Source organism: Acomys russatus, chromosome 14 (assembly GCF_903995435.1).
Source record: "Acomys russatus chromosome 14, mAcoRus1.1, whole genome shotgun sequence".
NCBI lineage: Eukaryota > Metazoa > Chordata > Mammalia > Rodentia > Muridae > Acomys > Acomys russatus.
In genome coordinates this window covers 10,148,764-10,176,703 of record NC_067150.1, presented here as the reverse complement: position 1 = coordinate 10,176,703, position 27,940 = coordinate 10,148,764, and the positions used below count along the sequence as shown (strand labels likewise).

The following is a 27,940-nucleotide window of genomic DNA, read 5'->3' as shown; positions in this document are numbered from 1 at the left end:
TTGCAGTGTCCACTTTCACCTGGAAATTCCACGTTGAAAAGTTGGTCCTAAACCGAACCTAGCCAGAAGGCAAAAACTCAGCGAAGGATTCTAAGGCATTCAGACAGAAATGGTGATTGTGACAGGAATTCAAACGCGGCAGGGGACAAAACAAGAGATCCTGTCTGCCTCTTTGGTCTCAGGGAGACACGTCAGCCTGAGCCCCGGCAGTTTCTGAGGTCCCGGGAGGGGCGACGGGAAGCTGGGGACGGGCTTTAGGGCCCGGCGGCCAGGGCCGGGGCGGGGTGGAGTGTAGGATTACAGGGACTGGACCAGCGACCCTCCCGGTAGGGCGCGGGCGGCCGGGAGCGCGGGGCGCTCGGGGACCCGGCAGCGGGGTGGGGTGGGTGGGACTGGAGGGGGGAACTGGGTATCTCTCTGCTTCCCGAGCGCAGGGGGACCCCTCGCCGCGCCGCCCAGCCGCCATTCCCCTGCCGCCGCGTTGCCCAAGCTAGGATCGCCCCATGATCGCCCCATGCGGAGGGTAAAGTCGCGCCGGGGACCTTGCGAGCCTGTGCTGAGAGGTAACCAGCTAAAGTCGGCTGTGGAGGTGGTGGTGGTGGTGGTCTTCTGGGAGGACTTCCCGTAACTGGGCCGAGGAGTCTACGGGGCTCCTCCCGAGTCCAGATTGACATCAGCTCCGTTCCAGATGTGGGGACTTGGGCAAGTAGATCGGCGCCGGGGCCTCCCGAGTGTACCATGAAGGATCCAGAAGGCTGAACAAGACAAAAAGCAGGACCCGGTTCAGTGCCACCCTCCGAGTGTCCAGTACCCACGGGCCGGATTCCCAGGGGAGGCCGGGGACTCGGGTATGTGCCTGGGCCCCCGACGTGGGACTGGCCTTTCCCGGCGTTGCTGCCAGGTCCCAGTGGTCGGAGGGGCAGGAAGATTGGCGGGTGTCGCCACTCTGGCACAGACAAAGGCTCAGGGGGCGCCCAGCCTGGACCCCAGGATGCGCCCCGGCCGGCAGGCTCCGGCCCCCTCCGCCCCTGCTCCTTCTTTGTTCTCTCCAAGCAAGTTTCTTGTACAAATCGGGGGATGGGGGTTGGATCCGGCTTTCCTTGGCCTGTTGGCACTGCTTTGAAAAGAATCTGGTTTCCGGGAGGAAACGTAAACTTTCCAACGGGGGAGCTAGTTGAACTTTCTTGGAACGTGACATTTGTGGCGTGCGGGAGAGTGTCAGGTCGGCCCATGAGGGGCATTGACAGCCCAGGGGACCCGCTGGTACTAGCCCTAAGTAGCAAGGCTTGGGGATGAGGTCTAGCCCGCCCACCGCCCTTTCCAAGTCCCCTGCTTGGGTCCCCAGGCCGCGAATCCCAGGTCTGTCCCCCAATTCCCATTCGTCTTCTTTTTTGTCTGGAAAATGTTTGTCTTTCTGCCTTTGTCGTGGTGGGTGTATTGTCTAAATCGCAAATGCTTTTAAGCCGGGATTGTGTGGGTTATCTGGACATCGGCTTTAGGAGACAGATCTTGATCTCAAGGGCCTTCATGCTTGCGTTTTGGATGGATTTTGGTCCTTTCTTTGGTCCCTTAGCTTCTTGCCCCTGGTTCTATTTTTCTCCTCTTAAAACTAATGCAAGTTTGGTGGGATTGAAAGTTCCCGGTAGTGGTGGAGGGTGTGACACCTCCAAGATCTGGGCTCAAAATAGTGTCACCTTGTTCGCCAGAGGTGCACACAACAAGAATGGGAGAATATTGAACAGCTACAATTCCAAAAGACTCTCTTTCAGGGAGAGAAAAGGCAGAGCTTGAGGTATGGGACGCTCGTGGCTTCCTGCTTCCAAAACTAGGCTGTGGAGCCTGCCAGACTGGTGAGGATTCTCCCCGACTGCCTTCCACACAGAGCCCAGGTGGTGTGGCTCAGTCTTTAGGGATCTCTGGGATTCAAGTTGTCTGGTTCAAGATCTTTCTAGAAGAGCAGAAGAGTGCTTGCTAGGACCAGGCTCTGGACATCACATGGCTTCTCTCGAAGATGGCTTCTTAGGAAAATAATGAAGGAACAGTACTTAAGTTGAACCGTGTGGAAGGAAAGGACCAGAATGCATAGATATGAACATAAAGAAAAAGAGCAGGGTATAGAATAGAAGGTTCTAGAGACTTTCTATGTGTGGGTTTCTGGTGTGGGTGTGTTTGGGGAGGATCATGTAGGGAGCCGGACATAGGAGGTTCTAGAAACCTCTTGTTTGGTGGGGTTCTTGGTGTGTGTGCGTAGGTGATGTTTAGTTTTTAGGTGAGCTGGTTTTTGTTTCGTCTTGCACGCCACATTTTTTCCTGATGAGGAAAACCTTTGTCCACCTGGAAGTGACAAGCTGCTGTCCCCTCAGCTCCCTTTCTCCTCCCCTTTTGAAAAATGCGCTCTTGTCTACGTGTTTCAGGGTCTGTTCAGAAGATGTGGGCTGGAGGGTTCCAGCAGACTGAAAACCCTGTGGAGAATGAAGCGTTTAAAATTGTATCTTTCCTCAACAGCAGTACATGGATGTGAGTGATTTTCGGGGAGGGTCTTCAGGCAGCTGGTCTGGAGCTTCGCTGGATAGCACTGTGTTTTCTGCCCTCCAGGATGGAGGCTGAGTTAACCGATGCAGGGCGGGGCTCTGCTGTGAGAACAGGGCTGCCTGAGTGCATCCTCTAGGTGTGTGTGCTCTGCGTCTTCTGGGGGTGTTTGTGAAAGTGTTATGTAGATGATAAAGCACTACAGCACACAGGACTTTTAAGAATGCCCTGAGAGACACAGATCAAGGGAAGCGCTAGGGACAGGGTAAAACTTTGGTTTTTCAGACCAAGAAGCTGAGCTTTGTAAGAGCTGTTAACATTTCTAACATTTACCCAAGTTTTCTCAAGTAACATTCCTTCCTGTCTGGGTTCTGTACGCGCGCCTGTGCATACAGAAGCTGAGGCCAGGACATTCTGTAGTAGTCTGAATGTTTTGGTTAACATTGGAGGGTTCTTATCACCCACAATTCAGTAGGTGACAGAATCCTTGAAAAGCAAGAGGTTAGGGAGGTCAGGTCAGAGGGTGTATTCGATTACAAAGTTTGCTGGAAGTTGTTGTCTGAGGTTATTGAGGTTTTTTGTTTTGTTTTGTTTTGTTTTTTATGTTTGTTTGCCTACAGTGTCTTTTGGAGGCCTGTTGGTTTTATTGTGCTTTGTCTTGGAGGAGTGGTTCTGTACACCTGGCAGCTGTGTGTGGGTCAGTGTGCTGCTTTTCCTGGAAGGAAGATGCTGGTGCTCCTGAAACTTGTGCTGGGGCCCAGGATGAACCTTGTGAAACCAGCTGTAGCGTACAGTAACCCCAAGCTCTCGGCAGAACTCCTAGCCTCCTTAGGGGAGCTCAGTATCTCAGCATCTGGATTTCTGGGTTTTGGTTTTTCTCCTTTCTGTGTAGGAGGAAGTAAGGAGTGAGAGTTAGGAATGTGGCCCTGTTAAGTCTCTGGGAACAGCTTTCTTTTTAAAAGATTTTTTTTTTTTTTTTTTGTTAATTTACATAGTATAGTGTTTTTTGCCTGCATGTACTCCTGAATGCCAGAAGAGGGCACCAGATATCATTATAGATGGTTATGAGCCACCATGTGCTTGCTGGGAATTGAACTCAGGACCTCTGAAGAACAGCCAAGTGCTCCTAACCTCTGAGCCACGGCTTTTAAAATCTTATGCTGTTGAGCATGTTTGACTGTGTGTTAGGGGCCTCACTGGCCAGCACGCAACTTTGTGCCCCTGTTTCTGTTCTTTATTTTTTAACTGTCGTAGTTCACCCAGTCTTCACTTTCCACTTCAAATGATCGTAGCTTCAGAGGATGGTGCAAGAATAGTGGTAAGGTCTGGCGTGGCCGTTCTCCTCTGGTGACCATCACATCGACATGGCACCCTCGCAGAACTGAGCTGATGTGGGTGCAGTCCTCAGAGCCAATGCAGGGGTCTCCAGTTAGTACACATTCATATAGTGTGTGTGCACCTTCCATGCACTGAGAATCCAGTTCCATGTCAAGATACAGAGCCATCCTGCATCTTGAGGCTCTTCCTGTTCCTTGAATATGGTGGCATCCACTTTCTCCTTATACCCATTGCCCCTGAACCACAGTAATGCCTCACTTATTCATAATTCTCTACAATTTTGTCATATTATACTTTATGTGAACAAATTCTTTTTTGCTTGTGGTTGTTGGGTTTTTTGTTTGTTTGTTTTGTTTTTTGAGACAGGGTTTCTCTGTGTAGCCTTGGCTGTCCTGGACTCTCTTTGTAGACCAGGCTGGCCTCGAACTCACAGAGGTCTGCCTGTCTCTGCCCCCCCCGAGTGCTGGGATTAAATGTGTGAGCCACCACTCCCAGTTTGTGAACAAATTCTTAAAGTATGGAACCTTTGAGATCACCCCTTTATTCTGTATGGTTTCCATGAGAACTATCAAAAGTTTTGCTTGTATTGACGGTTGTTCATTTTTATTGCCTGAGTAGTACTCTGAGGTCTGGACGCGCTCTGGTCTGGCCACTTGCCTGTCAAAGGTCACCTGGGTTACTTTCAGTATTTGCTTATTGCTGATACGGTTTCTGTGGGTGCTCACAAGCAGGGTTTCGTGTGGACATTATTTTTTTTTTCACTATTTCAGATAAGTACCCAGGAGGCTAGATTATATGGTAACTGTGCCGGTTGTAAAGTAATAGCTAAACTTTTCTAGTAGCTGTTTCATTTTAGATGTCCCTCTGCAGTGTAAACACCTGGCTTTTCTGCATCCTGACCATCTGATGTCACTGATTTTGAGTTGTCCCAGTAGGTGTTTTAATAGGTGCTATAAACTTATTTTGTGGCTTTGGCTTGTATTTTCCCAATGCCTACAGTCTCGCGCATCCTCTCTGCTTATGTGCCGTCTGTGTGCCCTCTGTGGGGAAGGGCTGCTACTTTACTGTGTTCTGCCTCTTTCCCAACTGGATTGTTTATTTTACCACTGGGCTCTGAGGGTTCTCTGGAGTGTGCACGTCTGTGGCCTGCATCTTCTTCCCACAGTGTGGTTTTGTCCTCTCATTCTCCTCCTGGAACCGTTTTTGAAGAACTATGTCTGTAATTTTGGTAAAGCCTGATTAACTGACTTTTTTTTTCTTTATGCACAGTGTTTTTGGTGTTTGTCCCTCGTAAGGATGTCCTGCTTAGGCCCATGTCCCACAAACTGCCCATTCTTACTTCTGAATGTTTATATTTTACATTTAAATAGTAAATTATGACTCGTAGTGTTTATGTATTCATTTTTACATTAAAATTTATTAATTCATTGTGTGTGCATGTGTGTAGGTCAGAGGACAACATGTAGGTGTTGCTTTCCTCGGTTTACTATGTCAGTTCTGGAGATCGAAGCTTGGCAGCAAGCATTGCCCGCTGAACCCCGTTTAAAAAATAAATAGATTAGCATGAAAATGTGATTTTTTGCGGCTTTCCCACACTTTGCTTGTTGGCTCTCCTCGCCCTCACTCATGCCTTGCATCCAGTCCCCAGAAAAGCTCCAGCAACACCCCATTACAACCTTTCTTCCCTTACCCCTTCTTAAGACCTCACCCCACCTCATGGTCCCTTTCTGGTCTCATGACCTGAACCTCCCATATGTAAAGATAGAAGTATAGTCTCCGACTCACAGCCACCTCTATGCGTTGGTTTTCCAAGTCCTAGGATTACTGGCTACCACGGTCAGATAGTTGAGGACTTTTTGAAACGATGGTTTAAAACACAGGTAACAAAGCTCAGTGCTTCTAACTCAGTAACACACAGACTGTGAGAAAGATGACTGAGTTAGTTTTAGAACAAGAGGAGACTGTTTAATAAGAACCTTCTTCTCTGCCACAGGGAATTTTTTCCCGCCGAAGCCTCAGAGGTAAAGTGGGCTTGAAGACAGCTCCTGTGTCCCAGAGTGCTTGTAGGAAAAATGAAGTTGGATGTAGGTCATACTCAGCCCAGATCCGGACACAATGCAGGCCTGTGCTAAACACATGCTGCCATTATTATTAAAATAGCAGGAAGTGCTGATGGGGTGGCTCACCGGGTAAAGGAGCTACCACCAGGCCTAAAGACCCGAGTTTGATCCTGGAGACCCACTGAATGGGAGCAGGGAATGAGCTCCTGAAAGTTGTCCTCTGACCCCCATACTGATGCGACGGCATGTGCTACCCCTACCAAACTATTTAAATGTAGTAAAAAAAATTTACAAAACAGGAGAGCACATCAGCTTATAACGTTAAGTGTGTTCTCATATGTATTCTTCGAGAAACTCCCCCTTCTTCGGCTTGGGGTACTGCCTCAAGCGTCCCATACGATCAAGAGATATTGGAAGGTAGGACGCTGCATTCACAATCTAGCTCTGTCTGTAGAACAGTCCTTTTCCTTTTTAAAAACGATGAGGGAATAGAGAAACACTCTCATTTCCCTGCTGACCTCAGCAGGTGGCAGGATGTGTGGCCGCTGCCCCAAGGCTGGAGTCAGCCAGGATATGATCTGAACCTCCTGCTTCCTTTTCCTCGGTGACCATGTGTCCCCCTCTCCACCCTCACCCACCCCAAGAAAAAAAAGACAGTGATTCTCACTCTGGGGAGGGTGAGCAGCAGTGTCCGGTGGAGGGCTTGTTACAACATAGGGTGCTGGGTGAGCCTCAGGATTTGCTCTGTCCCAGCAAGTCACCTAAGGGCCCAGGGCATGATGCTTGTAACACACCTCCGACGTTCATAGTCACCAGAAGCCACCTCAAGTCAATAAGAAGCGGAAACTCCATGCCTTGGGCTCTGCTGGCCACAAATCAGGCTGGAGTAATTATTTCCACGGTTACAGTACTTTGTGTCCAGGGCCCGCTAACCTGGTGAGCCGGGAGGACACTCATGAAGGAGAGGCCGAGCTCTTGTTCCCTTGGAAGTCAGCTGCAGCCAGATGGTGAGAACCTCCCTCCCCCCCCCCCCCCCCGTGGGTGCTCTATCTGTGGAAGCCTTTCCAGGCCATTTCTCTCTTCATTTGGTAGGCGGGTCATCATATCTGGGACATGCCAGCGTATAGCTCCAGGCTCTCATCCAAGTGTACCTTTGGTTTGTAGGAATGTTCAGCCTACAGGATTCTCCTAGGGGCCACTTCTAGAGAGGGATAAACAGGGGGCCCAAGGAGAATTGGCACAGAGAGGCCCTTCTGGACAAGGTCATCAAAGCCAGCTTGGCCACTCTATTTTGGTCAGCTTTTGTCAACCAGAGTTGGGGGCTAGCCTCAGAGTTGGTGGCTAGCCTGCTTTCCCTTGCTCACATTGCTCCCACAATGTGTCATTTCCTCTTGTGACCATTCCCGCATCCCAGGTCTTTGCGGATGGCCTCTGGAATGAGGTACACTTACATCCTCTCTCTTCCTTCGCTGACCCCCACTCTCCCCAGCCCTTTGCCACAGGCACCACATGGCAGGCTTCCGCTGTCGCCTCCCAGGCCTTCTGAGCTGGGTTTCCTTTCTCTGTTTCTTCCCTCTTTTCCTCCATCATCTCAAGCAAGACAAGGATGGTTGGTGGGTAGCTTGTCTTCCAGGAGCCAGCAAGGGAGGAGGCGGCTGCTGTGAGGTTAGGGCAGCCTTGAGCACTGTGGCTCAGGGATGGGTGCAGAGATGAAGGCAAGCCTCTTACTTCTTGAAGGGCTTTGGCTGGGACCACTCTTGTTAGCCACCTCCTCTTATCTGGGAGGCTTGTGTAAGGAGTGCATCTCTGATAAGGTTAGTTTCCCTGGGAATGCCCCCCCCCAACACACACACACACACACACACACACACACACACACACACACACACCTTGAGTATCTCTGACATTTTTTTCATTGCTCATTTTGTAGATGTAGGGGAAAACTGAAAGATTTAAAGACAGACATACTAGGAATGTACTTTTTAAAACTATGAGGAATTACGGGCACTGGAACGTTAAGGGTGCGCAGTCCAGGGCTGCTGCTATTTCAGAATTACATAAGTAGATTTACATGTGACCCTGGGACGCATATGGAGCAGGAAAGTAGGACTAGGTCTAAATGGTCTACTCTGAAATACATATTTTCTTAGTTCTCAGTTTTATTTTTAAAAAATGAGATTTTCCAAAATGTGAACTTTCTTACATTTTCTCCAAGGTAAATCCCAGGAGATTGGAGGGAAAAAATGAAATAAATATACATATTTATATTCCGGTGACATTTACTCAGTGACTAAGATCATTTTATTAGTTTAGCGGGGATTTAAATAAAGGGGACAGGTCTTGTAGTATTGAGGTGGCTTGCGTGTGTGTGCACACCCACTCATGAGACTGTGGATGGCCTGCTTGTGTGTACACACACACTCCGGAGGATGTGAATGGCCTGCTTGTGGGTACACACACACTCCAGAGGATGTGGATGGCCTGCCTGTGTGTACACACACTCCAGAGGATGTGGATGGCCTGCCTGTGTGTACACACACTCCGGAGGATGTGGATGCCAGCTGGTACTGCTGTGTCTCCGTCCAGTGCCCCCCACCCCGTCCCTGGCTGTGGATTGGCTGGGGTGGCTGTCTCTGGCTGTGGATTGGCTGGGGTGGCTGTCTCTGGCTGTGGATTGGCTGGGGTGGCTGTCTCTGGCTGTGGATTGGCTGGGGTGGCTGTCTCTGGCTGTGGATTGGCTGGAGTGGCTGTCTCTGGCTGTGGATTGGCTGGGGTGGCTGTCTCTGGCTGTGGAATGGCTGGGGTGGCTGTCTCTGGCTGTGGATTGGCTGGGGTGGCTGTCTCTGGCTGTGGATTGGCTGGGGTGGCTGTCTCTGGCTGTGGATTGGCTGGGGTGGCTGTCTCTGGCTGTGGATTGGCTGGGGTGGCTGTCTCTGGCTGTGGGTTGGCTGGGGTGGCTGTCTCTGGCTGTGGAATGGCTGGGGTGGCTGGCCAACGAGCTGCACATCTATCTGACTTGGGATTACAGGGCAGCTCTCTGGGTCAGACTTTTCATGTGGATGATGGGGGTGTGAACTCTGTCCCTATGCTGTGTGAAAAGCACTTTACTGACTGGGCCAGTTTTTATTTTAAGGCAATAATTACAAATATGTTCGTGGAATTTATTTGGAGTATTTTCACTTTCACTTTCTTTTATGGAGAAAGGGATCTGCTGAGCATTACTGAGGTGATATTTCTTGTTTTTAGACAAATTAAGCAAAATGAATACAGAAGTTTGAATGTGACATGTCCCCAGAGGTATTGGAACATGTGGTCCCGGGATGATGTAAATGATTTGAAAGGGCCAGGACCATTTGGGAGGTGGAGCCTCTCTGGAGGGAGTGAGTTGCTGGAGGTGGACCTTGAGGTGTCATAGCCCAGACCCACTTTCTGTACACTCCTCACTTCCTGACTACGGACATATTGTCACCACTCTCTCAGTGTTTCTGCCACCAGCCATTCCCACCATGATGGAAACTACACCCCTGAATTGTAAGCTCGAGTAAATACTTCCTTAATTTTTTTTGTTTTTTGTTTTTTGTTTGTTTGTTTTTGCCAAGTGTTGTGTCACAGCAATACTAGAGTAACTAATTCAAGAAGCATTCACTCTGACAAAATCTGCTGACTGTAACGCACTGTTACCTCCCTGTATATGAGGTGGAGACTCAAGTGGACAGCTTGGTGAGGGCACTGAGATGATCACTATGACACAACCTGGAATCAACTGGATCAGGTTGCCTGTGGGAGACTCTCTACTGTTAGCTGACTCAGCCCACTGTGGGTGGCCACATCCCCTAGTCTGGATGCTGCTCTGTGTAAGAGTAAAGAAAGCTCACTGAGCAGGCAGCAGGCAGCATCGGTGCGTTTGCTTTTCCTGAGCTCTTGACTGTAGACGTGGAGTGACCACTGTGATGTCCCTGCAGTTACGGACTGTGGTCTTAGAATTGTAAGCCAATAAATCCCTTCCTCTACCAGGATGTATGTTATAGGCATATTTTTTTTTATCACAGCAACAGGAATAAACAACATGTACCATAGAAAAAGTTTATCATTTTGTTATTTAAGGTCTCCCTGCACGAGATTCTGGATAAGTACCAGCCATATGCCCTCATGGAACTTAAATTTTTTTTAAAAATAATTTTCATGTTTATATATTTTTGTGGGCATGTGTAGGCATGTGGGGGTCAAAAGTCAACTCTCAGATGCCACCCATAATCATTCTCCACATTATTATTTATTTGTTTTTAATTTTGCTGCTATTGGGGATTGAACATAGGACCTCATGCATGCTGGCCAAGTGTTCTGCCACTGTGCTGTATCACCCAGTTTTCTCTACCTGTATTTTGAGACGAGGCCTCTTACTGAACCTGGAGCTATCACATGAGGGCTAGGCTAGACTCCCTGGCCAGGAGCCCCAGGGATCTTCCCGATGCCTCTCCAGCACTGGCAGCAGATGTGTGTGCCATTGCACCTGGCCTGTGCCTGGCTGCTGGGGACCCTCATGTTTGCATGGCAAGTGTTTTATCAAGGAAATGGTCTCTGCAGCCCCTGGAACTTACATTCTGACAGAAAGATACTAGAAAATAAACTGAGCTATCTCCCCAGCCCAAAGTAAGAGCCGTTTTTTCCATCTTGTTTCTCATCTTGTCTAGACCATTACAAAGCTCACTGTTTGGGGACGCTGAAAATTGCCACAAATGCCATGACTCTAGAATGCCCATTTTCAGTGTTACACACTTATTTTCCTCCTACCTTGTCAGTGAAAGGTACTGAGCCACCTACCTACTCAGGAGATGCAGGGAAGGGACTTGACCTTAACTTTTAGCTCCATAGACCCCAGGTGAACAGAAAAAAGATAGAGCAAAAGTTCAGGGGACTTTTTTTCCCCCCTCAATACAGAAGGCAGATCTGCCCCACCACCTAGCACCCTGTCATCACCAGTGAGGGGCTGTGACCCTTAGAGCCTGGCTTCTAATACCTCTGCAGGCCCCTTGGTTCTGGACTTAGGCAGCACAGTAGTCAGCGACTTCTAGGGACTTGGAAGAGTCTCTGGAGAATGCCAGGTAGTGTTTTCTAACTTCGATGTGGGTTGTTGCCTGCCTGAGACCAGCCATATAAGTGCAGCTCTGCAAGCCTTGATCCTCTGAGCTACTTCGGCCTGTTCCTACAAACCTCACTGATTTCATTGTCTTTATGTGTGTGAGTTCACGTGGGTGTACGCAAGGGTGCACGCAGGTGCACACGCATACATGTGTGGCTGTGCATGCAGAGACCATAGGCTGACAGTAATGTTTGCATCACTAGTTCCCCATTGTATTTTTTGACACGGGGTTTCTCACTGGACCCAGGGTCGGGGCGGGTCACAGATTTGGTCAGGCAGTCTGTCCATCAAGAGCTCCAAGGGTCTGCCTGTCTCTCTTCTCCAGTGCTGGGGATACAGATGTGCCACCACATCTGGTTCTTCACCTGGGAGCCGGTACCCTAACAAAGGCTCTCGTACTTGTGTGACAGATAATCCCCTGACTGAGCCATCTCCCCGTTTCCTTGGCGGTCAAGTCGTGAGCCTGAATTTTACCATTAAATGTTTCTATGTTCATAAACTAGTTGTACGTTTTACTGAGCACTGAGTATGTTTTACCAGAACACTGCATGACCTTTGTCTTAGTTGGTGGCCGCAAGAGCCTAAGTGGTAGTGTTGTGATGCTTTGCACTGACTGTTAGGTAAAAATCTTCAGCCTGGTGTTGTAATAGTCATGGCCGATGACGTGTGGGGCCAGGCTTCTGACATGGAGAAGCAGATTTGCCTAAGCAAAGCCCAAAGCTCTCACACCTTTGTTTTATCTTCTCTCTTCATCTTTCTGGTCCTGGTGTTTTGTGTGACCGGGTCATTCTTCTTCCTCCTCAGGCACCCTGTCCTAGTGCCCTTACCTTTGTCCAAGACTGTCCTGGTTTCCTGTGGGGTGAGTCACCAGTGTGTCTCCTACTTCCTAAGCTTAGAGTGTCAGGGAGCCCCTCCTCCGCCCTGGGAAGTAATCCTTGTTGGCTTACAGGCTGCTCATGAACCTCCTGCAGGGGCAGCTGGGCTACTTTCTGTCTTGTGCTGCACTGTCCTGAATCCACTGGGTTCTCCTCATCTGACAGAGCTCAGCAGTCCCCAGCTGCCTTCCTCAGTGTTCACCCTGGGTGCTAGGCTTCCCCCTTGCATGGACTGGGAGAGGACCTATTTCTAATTAGAAACTGTTTTTAGCATTTTCATCTTAAAAATTTCCTTATGTTTCACCTCCTATAGACGTCACCCTTGAAAGGGATGGACAAGCATGTGATAAAGAGCTGTGTTTTCCAAAGCGTGCTCTGTGGAACCCTGGGGGAATCCCAAGTCCTAACACCACCGTCCCAGCAATCCTGTGCACATGTGCTTTTTTTCTGCACACTGACATTTGTACTGGGTTGTAGAAGCAGAAGCAGTGCTGCCGTGGCACGGTAGGCACCCTAGCGGGCACCAGAGTCCTGCCCTTGACTGGGCCAATGTTCAATTTATTCTGCACACATTATAGAAAATGAAATGTAAATGCCCATTTCACTTAACATTCTAGTTGAAGCAGTGTAAATGATTAATGTAATCAAATCTCAAACTTGAATACTATTTAGTGTCCTGTGTCCAGGAGGACCTGCCTCTGCTCGGAAGTGGAGGACAATATGTATACACCTGACATGAGGGACATTTAATTAGCTGGTTTCAAGGGGGAAATTAAAAAATGCCTTTATTTCATGTGTAGGAGTGTTTGTCTGCATGCATGTTAAGCATACTATGTGTGTGCAGTGCCCACAGAAGCCAGAAGAGGGCATCAGATCCTCTGGAGCTGCCATGTCGGTGCTGAGACTCCAACCCAGGTCCTCTGCAATAGCCACCAGGGCTCTTAACCCCAAGCCATCTCCCCAGCCTGGAAAGTAACATTTTTGTGGAGGAACAACTGACAAACAGTGGGTTTTCTGATGTTGGTATTTGGTCAGTGTTTTCTCAAAAATGAGTAACAGGGACTTGTCATTTTAAGTGGAAACAGAGGAGTTTGTCCTATTTTCCTTTTCGCTACTGTGGTAAAATTCCTTACAAAAAGCAATTTAGGGCAGACAGGTTTTAGCTCACAGTTGCAGGCTACAGGAGTATTGTCCCAGTTCTGCTGTGTTGAGAAAACAGTGCTCCTGCAGATGCTCGGTGTGGGGTCTGCTGCTGTCGTGTCACTGTTCCCTTACTCTCAGACAAGTTGCCTGGACTATCTGTTGTTAATATAAGGAGAAGCAGTGGCCGACTCAGTCCCATGCTCTGTGATTCCCATGCTAGACAGATCTCCCTCAACAGTTTCCCCTGTTCCCTTTATCATGGCGATTTCATATGGGGCAGAGTTCCTCTGCCTGGAACTCCTGCACCTCTGAAGCTTTGTCCTTTATCAGAGCTCTGTTGCTCCAGCGCGATCTGGGTGACCCTGCGTGGTGTTCACTAGAAGCAAATGCTGGTGTTTTAAGGGCAAGGACTGGCTCACTTATTTCTTTGTATTTACAGCTCCTGTCACACTGTTCTTGAATATGTTCGACAGTTTGTTCACACTGATACTAGCTCAGAGACGTTTCTAAGTAAGCACAGCTAAGCCAAAGTTTAGACCAGCTTAAAGTTATTTATCACACATTTCACTTTTAGGGAGTATAAATTAAACAGACATCATTGAATTGGTCTCATATGTTTTCTGGAGTAGATGGCTTGGCCCATGCACTAGGATTCAAGTTTGATGCCAGTTTGGAAGACCATGCCTTTATGGACTGAGCATCTTGAAAGCTTCATTCATTACTCTCCACACTAAGTCCTGTGTTTTTAGTCATGTTTTTCTAGGGCAAAGAGAGTGAGAAAGCCTAACCCACTGTGCATTTCCTCTTAGGGAAGTGTATGTTGTATGCATGTTATATGTTCTGCACAGGTGTAGTGTTCACAGGTGTGTGTTGTGCACAGGTATGCGTTGTAAACAGATGTGTTTTGCATAGGTGTGTGTTGTATGCAGGAGTATTTTGTGCACAGGTGTGTGAGCAAGTGTGTTCTGCACAGGTATATGTTGTGAGCAGGTGTGTTGTTCATGGGTGTGTTTTGAGCAGATGTTTTATATACTGGCATGTATTGTGAGCTGATGTGTTGTGTGCAGGTGAGTGTTCTGAGCAGGTATGCTTTGCATAGGTGTGTGTTTTGAGCAGATATATTGTGAACAGATGTGTGTTGTGAACAGATGTAGTGTGTGCAGGTGTGTGCTGTACCAGGTGTGTAAGAAGGCTTCCTTTGCAAGTCTTACGTGGTCTCAGGAACCTTGTGATGTGACTTAGCTCAGCACATTTTTTTTCCTGACTGTGTCCGTGGGCTTTGGAGTTCCCTTTCCGCCAATGTTTTCGGGTCTGTATCTCCTTGAGTGCCGTATTCCACCCCTCCGGGGAATTCCAGTCCTGCCTGAACCCGGCCACGTCCTTAGGTTCAGGCTTTAGCACACTCAGCAGATTCTCCCGTCCTTCAGAAGTGGCAGAGTTGGCTCTGGTGTCCGACGTGTCTGTTAGAAAGTCAGAGGATGTTACAGGATCTGGGGTGAAATGGTCTGTAGGTGTGGGCAATGCTTCAGGTGGTATGTAACTACCCGTAAGTTGGGCACTTTGGTGATACCTGCCAGCTGTCTCGTTGTCAGTGGCATCTTTGTGGAATGGGCCTCTGGCCTGCAGACCCCGAGCATCAGCTGCAGAGGGGACAGGAAGCATGCCTGCATTCTAGAGAGCTGAAGGGTGCGAGCTGAAGGGTGCGAGGAGTTACCCGGAACACTCAGAGGCTGGTCAGAGAGGGACCGTGAACCTTTTCTTTAAACTACGTGGTGCTGAGTGTTCGAGAGAACACTGCTTCACTCTCCGCATCGCCAGGGAAGACACTTAACTGTGGATGCTATTCACAGAAATCCACAAGGACGCAGCCTGTCTTCCAAGGCATCGTCTTTTAGTGAAGGCGGCAGTAGCATCCCGCCTTAAACAAGACCCGTGGCAAGCCCTGGGCTGATGGGAAGTGGTGAGTTTTATATGCCTCCTTGCTTAGGCTGCTCTGACAGCTGGTGGAGGTGGGTGTGCAGAGGAGGCGAGGCACTCCAGAGGAGGCAAACCTAAACAGAGGTAAAGTTACGGAGAACTTAAAGCACTTGGAGGGAGTGTGGGAAGCAAGCAAGTCATCCTGGGAAGATGAAGGGGACGTGTTTGTGGGATGCAGGGATGCTGGCGGTGGGGGTGGGGCATCAGACCGATTACTCAACAGCTGGAGGAGCAGCCTACTGATAGACAGCCTTGGAAATCAAACCTTCAAGTGACAGTCCAGAAGAAGGCTGTGTGTGCGTGTGTGTGCATGTGTGCGTGTGTGCATGTGCACATGTGTATGTATGTGTGTGTGCACGTGTGTGTGCGTGTTCATGTGTGTATGTGTATGTGTGTGTGCATGTGTGTATTTGGGTGACATTAGGGTTATTGATGCCTAGAGTGTAAATCCCAAAAGCACTTCTGAGCCTGCTCCCTTGGCATGGTGATGAGAGTCTACCGGTTACCACAGGAGCGGAGCTGCGATGCTGCTTGTAGCCCCTTGCCTTGCCCCTTCCTTCCCCGAGAGAGCTGGTTTCATTTTAACCATAATTCTTCAATTTCTTCAACAATGAGACTTTTTATCATCTCTCCTGTTAAGAGAGAAAAGGTCTTTCAGGTCGCATCACCTGCAGGCCCGGAGGACAGTCACAAAGAAAGGGGACAGTCTAGGACTGTGAAGGGAAGCAAGTTTCTAGTGCCTCCAAAGGAAGCTGGAAGCACCTGAGCTCAGGACAGAGAGAGAAAGTTGGTGGTGGTGCAAGGTGGTTGGGTGGGGGTTAGGGGTGTGGGGGAGGGGAATCCTGTGGCTCTTGGTGAAATGGGTTGTCAGTGTAGAGTTCCACAGCACCGGTCTAGTGAGGACCCTTGCCTTTCTTCCAGGCAGGGGCACTGGATACTGCGTGGGCCTCTCTAGAGCACCTCCCCAGAGACCTGGTGCCCCACAGTGACTTTGGCCTACCTCCCAGCAGTTTGGCCCTGTCTCCAAAACCCTCAGCAGAGGGGCTGGTTTACAAGAGGTCAGGTAACTGTAAGTCAAGCCTTAAAACAAGGAGGCCTTGTGTGGAAGTGGTCCTTACGAAGCCTTTCCATGTGGCCATGTTGTCCAGTTACACTGCTGAGCTAACAAGCCACGAGAGGCCCTTGATCTCCCTCTTCTGGCAGGGTTGTTGGTCCCTGGGTCTGAGCCAGGCCTTGCAGGGGCCTTCTGGGTGGTAGCGGTGTCTGGAAGGCTTTTGTGGCTTCTAGCAGCTCCTGCTCCCCATAACGTAGTGCCAGCAAAGAAAACAGAGCTCTGCCCAGGCTGGGCGGCTGCTTCCAAGTTCTCACTGCACATACCCTTGGCCTAGTAATTTGCTTTAAAAAAAGAAGAAGAAGAAGAAGAAGAAGAAGAAGAAGAAGAAGAAGAAGAAGAAGAAGAAGAAGAAGAAAAAGAAAAAGAAAAAGAAGAAGAAGAAGAAGAAGAACAAATTTTTGCTACAGACATTCCCTGTGCAAGGTGGGGGAACTAAAATGCGCACGAAGGACCAGGAACATGTGTGAGGGAACCCCAAGACCTTGTGGACATTTGTTGTCCGACCTAGGAATTCCATCCAGACTTCAAGACATGCGTCACTGCCACTTTTCCTGGTGTTCTGTTGATCCTGGTTCCTTAGGCAGGGCCAGTGCAGGGATGGCCCTGCTGATCTCTTGCTAGGTCTACCTGGGCCTGTCCATCTGCAAGGCCTCTTCTCTCATCTGTGGACCCTCTTTCTTTTCCTCAGCACCCAGAACCCTGGCAGCCGCAAGAGTGCCTGTCTGTGAGTGTATGAACCCTGAGTGTATATGAAAGATGTGTTAAGTAACCAACAGTAGACATGCAGCGTCCTCGTGTGTGTGTGTGTGTGTGTGTGTGTGTGTGTGTGTGTGTGTGTGTGTGTGTGCGCGCGCGCGCGTGCATGCAGTGTATCTTTGGTGTCCTCTGAGCACAGTTTCCTTTAAGGACTGCTCTTCTGTGGCTTGGAGCGCTTGAGCCCACTTTTACTTGGGCAGCCACAGAAAAGATGGAGAAAAATGATTGGTATGAATGCTGCTATGGCTGTGATGGCTAAGTGCAGGGTCTATTGTGAGAGCTATATTAAAAATGTGCATAGTCTCTCTCTCCCCTTGTATACACTTGTATATACATGCATGCCTTCATTGTATTCAAAGCGTGGTCTCTTTGTCACTCAGCCAGACAATAGCCTGTAAACTGTCCATGCTGCCCCACACTACTCCTGACCCAGCACAATTTTAAGAAAACTTTGATTGGAGCACCTGAGCTCTTGACAGTGACCAACACCCTCACCTCCACCCTCCACTTGGTACATGAGCCTGCAGGGCAGCGGTGGTTTTGATTTCTTTTTACCCTGATGTGCCCCACTTTTCCTCTAACTTTGGGATCCTTAACATTCACTGCACATTGGAGTCCTTTGGAGAGCTTTATAAAAGACAGTCGCCTGACTCAGCCTGGTGATACATGGCTGTCACCCAGCTACTCCGGGAGCAGAGGGCCGGGATTGTATGTTTAGGGTTTCCTGAGTTGAGTTGAGTTTGACTAAGCTGGCAACTTAGTAAGACCCTCTACCAAATAAAAAGCAAGAAATAGATACAGCTCAGTCGGTGGGAGAGAATGTTTCCTGGTATGTAGAAGACATGGAGTTCAGTTCTCAGCACACGCACACACACACACACACACACACACATACACACACACACAGTACAGTTACTTGGGCCCTACCCTGTAGTGGGATTTGAAAAGTACCCAGAGTTTCTAATATGCTGCCATGCCTGTGCCTGTTGCCCTCCAGTGTCACACCTATCAGCAGAAACCAGGTCAAGACTTGACTTTAGATCAAAGCTGTGTAGAATCCCCAAGTTTAGCTTTCAGATTTATAGGTGTGAAGGATGAGGCCCAGAAAGGTCCCCCCACCCCCCACCCCATCTTCTTTTCAGGGCAGTCATTGCATGATGCTGGAAGGAGAGGCCTTGGGCATTAAGACTGTAGTTTTAGACTGATCTTGGTACAATATGTCTCCCATGCTTGGTGTATAATCATCTCTAAGGGGAAAGTCCTAACTTGATGTATTTACTCTAAGTTCACAAAGTAAGTATTTCAGCAGTGGAAATCGTTTCGTCTCCCTGGGTCAGACATGCCTGTGATGTGGTGAGAAGACTGGGGGTGCTGCTGCTAGGCAACAGCTTTCGTGCAGGCTCATCCCACAGTGACGCAGAGAGGGCACTGCATCCCTGTCTCAGGCCCCTGGTCTCAGGAGTCACTAGTAGCTCTGGCCTTGTGCAAATCTTAAGAAGAAATTTCAGATGCCTGGTTTGAAGCAACTGCTGAAAATTGTGCTTTTATTATTCAAATGAAATTATCTATCAGGCTAGGATTTTAATAAGTAATAGCATGGCTCTTCAGAGTAAACTGAAAAAGAAAATGCAGAGCTTTAATCTTGGTGTCCACACAGAGTTATATCAGAGCAGGAAGGGAAAGTGGCCCGACCTGTTGAGTTCCCACTATGGGCAAACGTGATGTCAGTGTCCCTGAAGTGGGATCGCGCGCGCGTGTGCGCGCGTGTGTGTGTGTGTGTGTGTGTATAGCAGATCAAGAGGCTGAATGGCCATTGCTTGGCTCAGGCCCAGGCCCCTGGTTTTAATGCAACGTGAGACTCAGAACCCTCACGGGGAGCCAGAGCACACTGTGTCTCAGGCTGGGACATTCTCTTGGTGACACATGGCCTGGCAAAGTGGCCAACTCTTCTTCCATCATATATTTTTGGAGAGACAGCTGCTCTTCTCACTTTTCTTTTCCTGGCCTCCTCCACTCTCTCCTTTCTGTCCTCCACCTTGGCCATTTCAAGCGTCGTGCCTCAGTCAGTCCCACAGACGACTGGGGGTGCCGCTGCTAGGTGACACCTCCATGCCTCTACTCAGCTGGCCTTTGAAGACTCACAGGTCAGCATGGTGGGTGGCTGGATTTGTGACAGTTCTGAGAAGCAGCTTTGGAATTTTATGAATGAAATAGGCAGAGTCACACTGCAAGTTGCCATGTGGGGGACATGAGTCACACAGGAAGGAGGGGCACGTGATTGGCACTAACACATACATCGTTTTTCTCTCTGCCAGCTCCTCCCCCTGCCTGCTACAGTCCCAGCAGCCCAGGGCAGATTATAGAAGACCCTGCCTACTTCTACTCAGACTTGCAACTCTATTCTGGGAGGCATGAGGCATCTACTTTGACAGTGGAGGCAAGCGGAGGCCTACGGGGGAAGAGCGGTAAGTCTTCTTAATGTTGGAGTGTTGGGAACACCAAGGGTCAGACTTTCTCATTTTCATCTCTTAAATATTAAGGAACCCCCTATCCCTGTGACTTCACTTTCCACCACTTTGATTACCTAAGGCCAGTGACAATCTGAAATTATTAATTGAAAAATGCTATGAGTCAACATTTCATAAGCTTTAAATACTGTCATGGCTGTCTGTTGTCATAATGGGTCTGTTTTACTGTTGGCTATTACTGATAATTTCTTGTTATGTGCAATTTGCATTAACTTATACACACAGGTATGCGCTTACACATAAACACATGTGTGCACACACACATGCACAACACACACGCCCCCCCCCCCCACATGGATGGGCTTGGCACTGCCCTTGGCTTCAGGATTGCACAGAGGGTCTTGGAATGGATCCTTGAGGGTGAAGGAGGAGCTACTGTCATCATTCAGACATCTCTCTGTCCTTTAGCTAGAAGCCACCATACTAAGAATTGTCTGATGCTAGCTTTATTTTAATTCATGTCGTACCATGATGTTATTTAGACCACTTGGGGCCAGGGAACATAGATCAGCCGGTAAGTGCTTGTTATCCATGCACCAGGACCTGAGTTGGATCCCAGAATGTAAAGAAACCGGGCGTGGTGGCACACACTTGTCACTTCAGCACTGGGGAGGTGGGGAGAGGCAGGTCCCTGGGACTCACTGGTCCCAGAGAGAGACTGTGTCTCAGAAGAACAAGCTGCCCTTTTCCCCCACCCCCAAGGCCCAGAGAATGTGGTGGTGGAGAGGGTAGAGGGGGAGGAGTATCGTCCAGCGCCGTCTTCGCAGCATGACCATTGCATGCTTGAACTCACAACAGCTGTGGGACCCACACAAGACCAAGACAACAAAATGAATTGATATCCCAGCGGGCAGCACCAGATGCAGTGGGTTACAAAAAGATTTTTGAAAAAATTAAAGGAAGAAAGAGAAAGGAAAGAAAGAAGAAAGAGAGGATGCTGCTGCTGCTGGTGGGAGTGTATCTGTGGGTGGTGCCTGGGGAGGTGAGTAGATAGGATCACGATGCACCATTTACATGTATAGAATTGCCAGAGTACAAATAAAGCATACTCTGTTAGGAAAAATAAAATGGGTGGCTCCTGAGGAACAATGAATGACTGAAGTTGCAGCCTCCACACAAACAGGTACAAACACACATGCGAATCCACCCTCAGCGTTAAAAAGACTGTGCTGCTCCACTGAGCGGCTCCTTCTGGGAGAGTCTTCTGTCTTTTACAAAGTACATCATCTGCACCCAAGCTATTCTCTACCCAAATTCTAAATACTTCCTCCTGCCTTTTCTCAAATCCTTTGCCTCTTTCCCCTTCTCTGCCTTCACTTTTTTGTTTTCGCAAATAAGTCAGAACATCAGAAGAAAGTCAGAGCCTTACTAGGGCACTTCCTCCTTTCAAACAGCGACGAGGGTGGTGGAGAGAGCTGAAGCCACTTCAGAAGCGGCTTCCGGGCTCCTGACCAGAGTGCTCCGTGTCTCCAATGTAAAAGGAATTCAGTAGTTTCCCTGCCCACTGAGACCCATTCCTTCTATTACCCATCCACATAAATAATTTTTTCCCCACTGCAATTGTCTTTTTATTTTCGTTTTGTCTCAACTTTCAAAATTCTTATTTGAAGACGCTTGTTTCCTTAAGTCTTACAGATGTGTCACTTTGAGGATAAATGCTTTGTCCCCTTTAGGCCCATAAGTCCAACACTGAACAGTGTCCGGGACAACAGAAAGGTCACAGCACGTCCTTACTAGGTGAATAAGACACCAGTGAAACCCACACTGGTCTGTCTGTCTTTGGGATGTCCATTGCTTATTAAAATTGTTATTGTTTAGTTTCTTTGAGTGTCTTTCTGTAGCCCTGGCCAGCTTGGAACTTGCAATATAGAGCATACTGGTCTGTGGTATGGGGACATGGGGGGAGGGGCAAAACCTATGTTTGTGGATTGGAAACAGAGGCAGTCAGCAGCCAGAGGTGTGGGGGATTTTGGGGGGGCGGGGGCACATATGGAAGAGACGTGGGTGGAAGAGCAGTTTGATACAGAAACAAGAGCTTGCTTCTGACTTCTTACTGTCACCCAGTGTGACATTCTTAATAATAATTAAGAAAACAGGAGTTGGGGAGGAAGGAAGACGGGCTGGTAGTACATGGCTGTTAAGTGCCAGCAGCTACCTTTGCAGAGGTGGCGCCATGACTCGAGGGTCTAAGACAAGGGTGGAAATGGTGCTCAATAGAAGTGAAAGAGGACTCAGAGAGAGCTTGGAATATACAGACGACAAGAGGCAGGTAGAGTCGATGGAGCCAAGGAAGAGGCATGAGGCAGCGGCCTAGGTGATAAATTGGAAGAAAGTTTTAAACTGAGAATGAACAACAAGGTTGAGTGTTCTAGAAAGGTTACATGTGTCACGTGAGAGCTGGAAAACTTAGGTTGGATTTGACTGCTAGTCAGCGTGTGTGGTGTTTGGAACATGGCGACAGCCGATGTTGGTTGCCTCTTGAGGACAGCCCTGAGAAGGGAGATGGAGGGCCGTGATGAGAGATCTGGCAGAGGGTTGTGGATGGTCCTTCGGGATTAGTACTTTTTGTCTTTATAGTGGGAAGACTTATACTGTCAGCCTCTGCCACAGTAGCTCTGTTAGGAAAGGGAGATGCGGAAAGGTAAACCAAGTCACAGGGATATAGAAAAGGGATGGGAGAGGAGAACAGTGTCTGAGGAAAGCCAAAGCACCATGCCGTTGAGCATTGCAGGGTGAGCGCAGTGGCGGCCCCTTTGGAACCTGGTCTCTAAATGATGCTCTGGTGAGGGTCAGACGGTGTCCCCTGGGAACAGCCTATCAGCTCGGTTCCTGTTTGTCTTTCAGTAGAGGACCCTCTCCCCAACTTCCACTCGCCGCCGAACTTCCTGAGGACGCCAGAGGCGGCAATGAGAGGCTCTGAGGATATAGCAGCTGGGACAGTGTTACAGCGGCTGATCCAGGAGCAACTGCGCTATGGCGCCCCAACTGAGAACATGAACCTGCTTGCCATTCAGCACCAGGCCACAGGGAGTGCAGGGCCAGCCCACGCCACCACCAACTTTTCTTCCACGGAAACCCTCACTCAAGAAGACCCACAAATGGTCTACCAGTCGGCCCGCCAAGAACCGCAGGGTCAAGAGCACCAGGGAGACAACACGGTGATGGAGAAGCAGGTCCGGTCCACACAGCCTCAACAGAACAACGAGGAGCTGCCCACTTATGAGGAGGCTAAGGCCCAGTCACAGTTCTTCAGGGGACAGCAGCAGCAGCAGCAGCAGCAGCAACAGCAACAGCAGCAGCAACAGCAGCAGCAACAGCAGCAGCAGGGACAGGGACCCCTCGGCCACACTTACTACATGGCCGGAGGTACCAGTCAGAAGTCCCGCACGGAGGGGAGGCCAACGGTGAACCGGGCCAGCAGCGGACAGGCACATAAGGACGAGGCCCTGAAAGAACTGAAGCACGGCCACGTCCGATCCCTCAGCGAGCGGATCATGCAGCTGTCACTGGAGAGGAATGGGGCTAAGCAACACGTCCCCAGCTCGGGAAGTGGAAAGAGCTTCAAAGCTGGAGGAGGGCCATCCCCAGCCCAGCCTGCCTGCAAAGCGCTGGACCCCCGTGGCCCTCCACCCGAATACCCCTTCAAGACCAAGCCAATGATGTCCCCAGGCACCAAGAACCAAGATCACGGACTTTACTACAGTGACCAGCACCCTGGGGTACTCCATGAGATGGTGAAACCTTACCCAGTACCTCAACCTGCACGAACAGAAGTGGCCGTCCTGAGGTATCAGCCACCCCCAGAGTATGGGGTCACCAGGTAACTATCAACTCAGCTGTGTGTGTGTATGTGTGTGTGTGTGTGTGTGTGTGTAGTTTTGTGAGGCGTGCTAGCTTTTTATCAAAACTTGTCCTGTCTTGTCCATAGGACTTAATAAGCCATTTGGAGACTCAGACATGTGGAAGGAGGAGGCTTGGAACTTCTTCTAATCTTAGCAGAGGGCAGTCTTGGGTGAGGGTGAGAAGTGTTGTTACTGCGCATGCGTGTGTGTGTGTGTGTGTGTGTATGTGTGTGTGTGTGTGTGTGTGTGTGTGGTGTGTGGTATACGTGGATATGTGTGAATGTGCTTACACATGTTTAGGTGCATGTGACAACCACAGGAAAAAGTTGACTGTCTTGAGTGGTGTTCTTCTGGTACCATCCAGTTTTGCTTTTGCTTTTTAGACAGGGTCTATCCAGAACTCATCAGTTAGGCCAGGCTGGCTGGCTAGGGAGACCAGGGAGCTACCTGTCCCTGCCTCCCCAACATGTGCTTTCTGGACATAGGTTCTGAGTACTGAACTGGGCTCCCTGTGCACGTAAGGCAAGCGCTTCACTAACTGAGCTGTCTCTCCAGCCACAAAGTTGTTTCCTGGTCTTTTTCTGTCGTATTAACAGAGCCATCCCCTCTCCTCCCCATCTTCCTTCCCTTCCTTTGTTTATGGAGACAGGGTCTTACGTGATTGGCTTCAACTCAGGAGCCTCTTGCTTCTCTCAGAGCTGGGACTATAGACATGCATCACTATATCTGACTTCATTATCAAACGTAAAGATGCCTTCCTCTGGCCTCCATGGGCACTCAAATTCATGGCGCACACCAGCGCGTTCTAATGCGCCTTACTGCCTTGTAGTATAAGTGTGTCTTCCGGTTGATGGGCGGGCTCAGCATTTCTTCCTGCGTGTGCCCTCTGTGCAACCTTGGTCCACAGATACATATATGGCCCCTTCCACAAAAGGCCTTGAAGCATTGTCTTTGGGGGAAACCAGTATCAGAACACATTACTGCCATGCAGTGTGATGTTCAGGGTAGAACTGTGTAGACCTCACTAGGCGATTGGATAGGATAGAAAGGCCCAGGCTGCCTCTGCCCCCACCTAGTTCCAGGACAGCCAGGTTTATGCAGAGAAACCCTGTCACAAGCAAACAAACAAACAAACAAACAAACAAACAAACAAACTAGCCGAGCTTCCCAGAGCAGGCAACACTTAGGTGTCAAAGGATTAATAGAAGTTGTAGGTAGTAGTAGAAAGGCCATCTCCAGAGGCGGGAAAGCCACAAGAATTTGTCTGGAACGGTATAGAGGCCAGGATGATAGGCGCAGTACAGCGTGACAGAGCATGTGTTCAAACAGCAAAGTTGTGGACAAAGTTCTAAATCTCTGGGTATTGTGTTAAGGAGTTTTAGCGTTCCTCTGTAAAGCAATGAGAAGTCTGGTATTATCAAGCAGAGACTACATGTTGGCGTTTAGTGCCGAGATTCAGTGGTGGTGTGGGATGATTAGACTAGGGGCCTGGGGGCCTGCGAGGCCTCTCTGGGAAGGATTCGGTAGTTGAGGGGACTGGTGAGGGTACCCCAGGTGTGGAGACAGCAGGAGTAGAGGAGAGCAGGCAAAGTAAACCTGAGAGGATTCTGTGATTGCTTAGACTGGTGAGGAGCAGAGCACGCGGCTGAGGCAGTTGGATGTGCAACCTCTGAGGAGAATGTGGGAGGGGCCAGCATTGGAGGGTACTGGGCTTGGGCGCATTGGAGGGTACTGGGCTTGTGCCGGAAGAGCACCCCCCTCCCCCCCCCCGAGAAGACAAGTGCCACCTGCTGTTATTGGATGTGTCATCATCAGAGAGAGTTTGTCTGTGTCTGAATTGAATAAGCCAGAACTGCCCATGAGTCGCAGTGGCTGGGCACAGGCTCCACTGTTCACCCTCTGAGAAGTTGCTGGGTGATGACCACCTTCCCCCCAGCTCTGACACATTGGATGCCAGGTGGATTTGATGATCATCTTTCTGTGGCTGTAACCAAATTTCTGGCCAAAAGCAACACGTAGGAGGAACGATTTATTTTGGCCCATGGTTTGAGAGCATGGCCTCTCTCAGGGCCGGGGAAGGCGTAATGGAATTTGGAGGAGGGGCCTACCTGGACCTGTTATCCCTACGTCTCTGGGTACCAGGACAAAGAGACCCAGGGGGAGAGCCCCCGCACTCAGGTGATTTTTCTATTTTAATCCCTTTTTATTCGGCCTGGGGATGTGGCGCCACTCACATTTGATGGGTCTTTCCTCTGCACTTAAACTTCTCTGTAAATAGTCTCACGGACATGCCCAGGGGTGTGCCTCCTAGGTGAGTCTAAATCCAGTCTAAATGAAGGTGACCCATTAAGGTGTGGAACCATGGTTCTGAAGACGCCTGGCCAGCCCTGAGCCGTCATGAGCTGGGGAGTGCATTGCCATCTTCCTAGCATGGGTCTAACCTGTGTGATGGCACCCAGGACCTCTCTTCTCTTTATACCAAAGAACTTTTACCTCAAAAGCTGTCACGTCTCTGGTGTTTGTATCACAATGCCATCTCGTGGATCACCCCAAACATTTCTCTCAGCCTCTGGGAGATCTTGATAATAATGGAAAATCCTTCCAAAGGACGTTTCCTTCCTCCTTGCTGGCTTGCGGTTTTTTATGGTTTTGTTGTATTTGTAAGTATCGTGCTTTGTCTGTGTGTGTGTCTGTGCACTGCTTGAGTGCTTGACACCCCTGGAGATCAGAAGAGGGTGTCAGAGTTTCTAGAACTAGGGTTACAGAGAGTCATGAGCCACCACGGGTGGGTGCTGGGAATCGAACCAGGTTCCTCTGCAAGAACAGCTAGTGCTCCAGCTGAGCCATCTCTGGCAGCACCCAAGCTGGGCCTGTTTGTGTCTTGGTAATAAACCATGACGTGACATGAGTCAGTGGGGGAGTGAAACACTTAGAGAGGCCTCTCTAGTGCCTTGTGGAGAGCAGCATTTGTCTCCAAGATCTGAGGTAAAGAAAAAAGAAAAAGAAAAATATTTTTCTGGGGGATTTAAAATGCCCTGGTAAGCTTGGCCCTGGACTTTACATGCCACATCAGAATATCTGCCAAGATGTAACAAGGCTGACCAGTGTGACTGGCCCTAGGGCTATACGGCCACATTGTGAGGACAGCCACAACAGTATAGCCTTTGGCTGGCTAGGTAAACAAGGTTGTCTTCACACAGCCTGCTGCAGACCTGTTTAGCAGGGCGCCTGAGCTCTAGGGCTTGAGACTCAGTGCTGAGAATTATTCTGCACAGCCCAAAAGACAAGCTGCGCTCCTCAGAATCTCACCGTATGTGTGTTTGCCACTAATGGTGATGATTTAGGAAGCCGCAGGCTATTGAGTACATGCTATGGACGTGGCAACATAGCCTCCTGGATCAGGATGGGCCCTGACTGAGGTCCCTCCCCATCTTCCTGCCTGATGATTCAAGAAGCCCGGCTTAGTGTCGAATAGATCCCAGCAGTTGGACCCAACCTATCGCGCTTTAAGACTTGGTTCTTGTCTGGAGATAAGCCTGAAGGGCATGTGCTAGGACTCGGAGGAGAGGAGTCACTCAGAGCTCTTCACCTGCTCTGGTGCGCCTGGTGGTTGATGGATGCCCCTTTAAGTCCTGTGTAAAGCCAGCAGCTCCTGGCCCAAGCACAGTCACCCCTGTAGCATCGTGGCTCCTCTGTGAGCTCAGGTGGCCACGAGGAAAGAAGCTCTAAGAAAGAACCGGAGCCGGGCCCAGGGGCTGCTCCCAGGACGAGGTTCTGTCTCCCTCTTGCTCCAGTGTGCTTTTTCTTCACCTGGAAGTGAAAAGTGGGTCACAGCGAGGACAAGATGAGACTCGGGCTATTCATGTTGAGGACAGTGGCTCTTTCCACCCCCAAAGCAAACACTTGCTTATTCTTCTGGCTCACTGTGTGGTGACTTGGTTTATGTAGTGTTTGCTGGTGATGGAAATGAAACGCATGAAGAATTCCAGGGGTGGCTGGATTTTTCTACTAGAGCAGTTGGGAGTATATTAGTCGAGATGCAAACTTTGTCTTCCAAAGATCTCTGCCTATGTCAAAAATTAAAAATAAAAACTAGAGCTGCTAAAAATTGCACATTAATCTTCTATTTCCCAATAAGCCACGAACATTGTCAAACATGGGATTTACTGGTTAGATGTCATCAACCTTGAAAATGTCTATGTCCCCATGATTTATAAACTTTAATCAGGATCATGTATAAAATAAGACGAAACCTGTTTTCTCTAATATCTGTTTGTCACTATAAATGTGTGGCGCCTCAGTGGGTGATCATGGAACGTGTATCAGGAATGCAATTTTCTAAGGACTTACTGTATGCAGACACTTAGTGTGGGTTATGTGCCTTAACATTTACAACAGTTTTAAGAAGCAGGGACTAGAGCATGGGGAGGTGGCTCAGCGGCCAAGCACTGTCCTCTCACAAGAGAAGACCCCAGTGCAGTTCCTAGCACCTGCGTGGTGGCTCACAACTGTCTGTAACTCCAGTTTCAGGTCATCTAGCACCTTCTTTTGGCCTCATGGGCACTTTGCACACGTGGTCCACAAACATGCATGCAGGCGAAAATCCATACACGTAAAATAAAAATAAAGAAATCTTAG

General features: G+C 49.3%; 1 protein-coding gene across 1 annotated transcript in view; it reads left to right on the top strand.

Annotated features, from left to right (window-relative positions):
* Window positions 1-388: 388 nt before the first annotated feature.
* Window positions 389-27,940, top strand: part of Amotl1 (angiomotin like 1) — a 66,175-nt gene continuing 38,623 nt past the window's right edge. The window contains exons 1-3 of the mRNA XM_051155921.1: window positions 389-563; window positions 19,248-19,397; window positions 22,305-23,280. Coding sequence (XP_051011878.1) covers window positions 515-563; window positions 19,248-19,397; window positions 22,305-23,280 — 1,175 coding nt within the window. The 5' untranslated portion in view covers window positions 389-514. The remainder of the gene's footprint in view (window positions 564-19,247; window positions 19,398-22,304; window positions 23,281-27,940) is intronic.